The following is a 5,283-nucleotide window of genomic DNA, read 5'->3' as shown; positions in this document are numbered from 1 at the left end:
ATGGTCTCGATCTCCTGACCTCGTGATCCGCCCGTCTTGGCCTCCCAAAGTGCTGGGATTACAGGCTTGAGCCACCGTGCCCGGCCTACATTTTAATAAATGTAATTCACACTATTAATTTCCCTTGTAATCCTATGCATTTTATGCATTTAAAAATGTTATTCTGAGCAAGAATACAAGGTTTCACATGATTGTCCAAGGGGTACATGGTACGCACACACACACACATACTCGTGCACAAAAGTTGAGCGTTCCTGATCTAAAGGATATAGGAAATGGTCAGGAACTGTCATCACCTTGTTCCTGTTTACCATGTTGTATTACAGATATTTATGTATCTTTCTTTCCTTACTAGCCTTTGAATTCTTACAGAGCAGGAATGACGTCCATTATTTCTTTTGGTCTTCAGTGCATAGAACAGGGCTTGGCATTCATTGAATCATCATTTATAGAATATCTTCGGTGTATAAGGATTGAGCCCCATTGGGTGAGGAAGGAGAATGGAGAGATTCAAAGGAAAGTGATAATTAATTCATGTGCTTATTTGAGCATTCAGTCATTCATTCAGAAAACTGTTCAATTGCTACTGAATGCCAGCCTGTATGGTAGGCTCTGGGGACAATAGGAAAAATGAAACCTAAGTCTTTATTCTCATGGAGCACCCATTCCAGCTAATGGGAGAAAGATAGATAACAGATTTCTGAAGAAAGACAAATGAGAATGAACTCACTTGTTCGGGAAAGGCAGCATCATGGGGAAAATCTTATTCTTAAATCTACATTCATCAACTCTTTCTGGGCAAAATGTTACTAGGAGAAAGTGACACTTAAGGCTAGAAAATGAAGATAAAGATTCTCTCTCTTCCTTTTTTTTAGACAGACTTGCTCCGCACCCAGGCTGGAGTGCAGTGTCACAATGTTGGCTCACTGCAACCTCCACCTCCTGGATTCAAGTGATTCTCCTGCTTCAGCCTCCCAAGTAGCTGGGATTACAGGCACCTGCCACCATGCCTGGCTAAGTTTTTGTATTTTTAGTAGAGATGAGGTTTCACCATGTTGGCCAGGCTGGTCTTGAATTCCTGACCTCCAGTGATCTACCCACCTCGGCCTCCAAAAGTGCAGGGTTTACAGGCATGAGCCACCATGCCCAGCCAAAGATGCTTAGAAGGAAAAGTCAGCTGGGTGTTGTGGAGTGTGCCTGTAGTCCCAGCTGCTGGGGAGGTTAAGATGGGGGGATTGCTTGAGCCCAAGAGTTTGAGAGCAGCCTGGATAACACAGCGAGACCCTGCCTTGAAAAAAGAGAGAGAAAAATAAAGTCTTTGGAGTTCTCATGAGGACAGTTTACCTTGTTGCATGGTTGCTGGTCTTGCCTATTAAACTTTGAGAAGTTAACCCTCCATTGCCCAAGATGTTTCAGGGGCTGGCCTGTCCAAACACAGCAAGATAGATGTCTGCCCTCTCTGGAGTTCTGGTGCTTGTTCAAGGAGTCTATGATGCGATCAATTAGTCAGAATGTGCAAGGTTGCCTAGATACCTTGGGGCTCCTTTTTCTTGTAAGAGACCAGGGCTGCGTGAGAAGGGACTGGGTGACTTCCCCTAACCTGCCAAACATGTGCTGAGAAACCAGGTCATGGGAGAACTTAGTGGCACAACAACCTGAATCTACGGGTCAGATCACTTGTCCAGGAAAGACAGCAAAGAGAAAGATCCCTAGCAGAACCAGGGGAAAGAGGGACTGGAAGCTGAGGATGTCTTACCATAAAATGGGAGAACTGGGGAAAGAGAATAAGGACAGCAAGGTTTTCAATTGATTAAGATGAAACCTGATAAGGTGAAACATTTCTCTAAAGAGGCATAACTTCAAAATATAAAAAGATACATTTAAAAAATTCATATGACATTTATCTAAAGAGATATAACCTTAAAATAAAAAAGAGATAATTTTGATAAACCTAGGACCTGTTCACAGCAGTACCACCACACATTTGTATTGAAAGTATGGACCAGACACGGTGACTCACGACTATATATAGCTCAGCACTTTGGAAGGCCAAAGCGGGAGGATCACTTGAGGCCAGGAGTTTGAGACAAGTCAGGGCAACATAGTGAGACTCCTGTCTCTACAAAAAATTTAAAAATTAGCTGGCATGGTGGCATGTGCCTGAGGTCCCAGCTGCTTGGGAAGCTGGTATGCGAGAATGCCTTGAGCCCAGGAGGTCAAGGTTGCAGTGATTTGTGATTGCACCACCATGCTCCAACCTGGGGGACAGAGTGAGACCTTGTCTCAAAAAACAAAAAAGAAAGTATAAAAAATATGTGCCAAGGAACCCTCAGCTCCCTCATTACCCCCAGCCCTAGCTGGCCTCTCTCTCTCGGTCTTTAGACTCATCCCCCTTCACTCCATCTGGACATCCTGCTTCAGCAAATGGTGACACTTAGAGCTGGAATCCAAAACCTTTTTTTTTTTGAGATGGAGTCTCATTCTGTTACCCAGATTGGAGTGCAGTAGCTCGATCTCAGCTTACTGCAACCTCCACCTCCCAGGTTCAAGTGATTCTCCTGACTCAGCCTCCCAAGTAGCTGGGATCACAAGCATGCACCACCATCCTCAGCTATTTTTTTTTTTACAATATTTTGTATTTTTAGTAGAGACGGCATTTCACCATGCTGGCCAGGCTGGTCTCGAACCCCTGAACTCAGGTGATCTGCGTGCCTTAGCCACCCAAAATGCTGGAATTACAGGCATGAGCCACCAAGCCTGGCCAAAGCCATAATCTTTTGAAGAGACAGCAAGAACACTCTGTGGAGTTGTCATAATTAAGTATGTAACTAAGCAAATAAATAAAAATAAAATCACTCTGTATTATTCTTTTCAGCTTGTTTCCCATGACAATAACAATAGTTGACAATTTCTTTCCTTCCTTCCTTCCTTCCTTTCTTCCTTTCTTTTCTTTCTCTCTTTCTCTTTTCTTTCTCTTTCTTTCTTTCTTTCCTTCCTTTCTCTCTCTCTCTTTTTTTTTTTAAAGAAGCAGGGTCTCATTCTGTTGCCCAGGCTGGAGTGCAGTGGTGCAGTCATAGCTCATTGTAACCTGGAACCTAGACTCGAGAGAGCCCCTGAGTGACTGAGACTGCAGGAGTGCACCACCACATTCAACTAATTAAAACAAAATTTTTTTTTGAACAGATGGGGGTCTTGATATGTTGCCCAAGCTGATCTTGAACTCCTGGCCTCAAGCAATCTTCCTGACTTGGCCTCCCAAAGAGCTGGGATTACAGGTGTGAGCCACCATACCCAGTCTACACTTTTTCTGAAGAAAATTTCTTGAAAAGTTCTATTTTTTCAATCATGCCTCCCACAAGTAAGTATTTGATAGGAATGGCACAGTGCTAGGTTCACTAGAGCAATACAAGAATGTGTTTGACAAAGAGTTTACAATCTATCTGGCCAGATGTAAAACTCATACAGACAACTATGTGCAAAACAGAAAGGCACAGGCAGTTCAGGTAAAGTGGGGAAGAGAGGAGAGAGAGAGGAAGTCCACTGGAGAAATGGTCAGGGATAGGCCAATTCCACATAGTTCTGCAGGGTAGAATGGAGATCGGTGGGGTGTATGGGAGGAACTGAGCTCAGAAGTCAGAAGGACTTCCAGTCAACTCCAGCTGTTCAAAAGCAAGAGCTGTAGATCGTGTGGGAAATGCTCAGTTACTGGAAGTATTCCAAAGAAATCTGGATAATCTGTTAAGGATATTTTAGAAGATATTCCATATATTTCCCCTTATTGGTAGGAAGTTTGGACTCGAGAAAAATGCTCAAGCTGCTTCTGACTCTGCATCCCTTATTTCATCAACAAAGCATGGTGTTACCAAGTAAGCCTCCCAGAAAAAATATCAGCACCTCATGCAAAGTTTATTAGAAAATCAAAAAGTTTTTATTAATTTACTGGATTTCATATACCTAACAATCCTTGAAACAATTATCAACAGCTGCAACACAAACCACATGCAAAATGAAAAACAGATGCCCCAGACAGCTCCCCACCTCATGGCACACACTTAATAAGGAACAAAATCAGGATGCTGACATAACTTGCTTTAAGCATGCAAAGATTCCTGCAGGGCTCCCTGGCAATCAACCTCTCTGCACCCCGGGGCTGGATACTTCAAAGTCTTTGTTCTGTCATCAGGTTTGAAGTCAACATGGCAAGTTAAGGACAAGTTAGATGAGATCCCCCTAGTTCATAACATGAGTTCCTCTTGCTCTCCAGTGTTCATCCACAAGTCTACGGCCCCATCCCCTATAAGAGATGACTTAAGCATCGCAATGGGGAAACAGCCTGCCAGTCACGTGGGCAGATTCTATATATTTCCAAGTCCAGCAGCCACAGGACTGAAAACCACAGAGAACTGACAGCTCAATCCTCAACTGAAAAATGTGTTGAAAGGGGATCTCTCAGGATAGACATTTTGATTTCACAAGTTGGCCCATTTTGGCCCAAATATACCAAATAGAAATGTCATGTAACATCACTGCAAATCCAGTAACAAGATACTAAGAGTACCCGAGAACCTGGGGTTCTCTTTCGGCTATCCAGAAGGTGAGGTCAGCCAGGAGGGTGCCCATTGGTCTCTGACCAACTGATCTGCCAGAGGAAAAGCTGGTCGGTATCCAAGATGCATCAGATCCAATCCCAGGGGTTCCTAGTTCTCCTTCTGTGCCTGCTGTAACCTCTTGGCCACAGCAGTGATCAGTGCTGCCCCTTTTCCACTGCCATCTTCTGACAGCATGAATGTCACATCACATCGAGGGGCTAGTTCCTTCACAGTTTCCTGCAATATTCTAGAAAAGCTATGAAAAAGAGAAAGAAACATCATCAGCCCTTCTGTGTAGAATCAGCACATTTATAAATGATCACAGTCTAATTTCTTTAGTTTCTTCCCTTTGGTTTGCTTTTCAAGGCTCTAAACAGCTTCTTCTTCTAATTTTTTTTTTTTTTAGACATGGTCTCACTCTGTTGTCCAGGGTGTAGAGTGCAGTTGTGCCATCACAGCCCACTGTAGTCTCAAGTTCCCAGGCTCAAGCCCCCCAGTTCAGCCTCCCATGTAGCTGGGACTACAGGTATGCACCATCATGCCCAGCTAATATTTGTAAATTTTGTTCATTTTGTATTTTATTTTATTTATTTTTATTTATTTTTTTTTTTTTTGAGATGGAGTCTCGCTCTGTCGCCCAGGCTGGAGTGCAGTGGCCGGATCTCAGCTCACTGCAAGCTCCACCTCCTGGGTT

General features: G+C 43.5%; 1 protein-coding gene across 2 annotated transcripts in view; it reads right to left on the bottom strand.

Moving 5' to 3' along the window:
• Positions 1-3,898: 3,898 nt before the first annotated feature.
• The window catches only part of HKDC1 (hexokinase domain containing 1), a 48,767-nt gene continuing 47,382 nt past the window's right edge, over positions 3,899-5,283 (bottom strand). Inside the window, exon 18 of one of the 2 annotated variants that reach the window (XM_011927147.1) lies at positions 3,899-4,845. In XM_011927147.1, coding sequence (XP_011782537.1) covers positions 4,698-4,845 — 148 coding nt within the window. In that variant the 3' untranslated portion in view covers positions 3,899-4,697. The remainder of the gene's footprint in view (positions 4,846-5,283) is intronic. The other variant, XM_011927138.1, reaches the window with a different exon arrangement.

This window comes from Colobus angolensis, unplaced genomic scaffold (genome assembly GCF_000951035.1).
Source record: "Colobus angolensis palliatus isolate OR3802 unplaced genomic scaffold, Cang.pa_1.0 Scaffold12, whole genome shotgun sequence".
Classification (NCBI taxonomy): domain Eukaryota; kingdom Metazoa; phylum Chordata; class Mammalia; order Primates; family Cercopithecidae; genus Colobus; species Colobus angolensis.
This window is presented reverse-complemented; position numbering and strand designations above follow the sequence as displayed.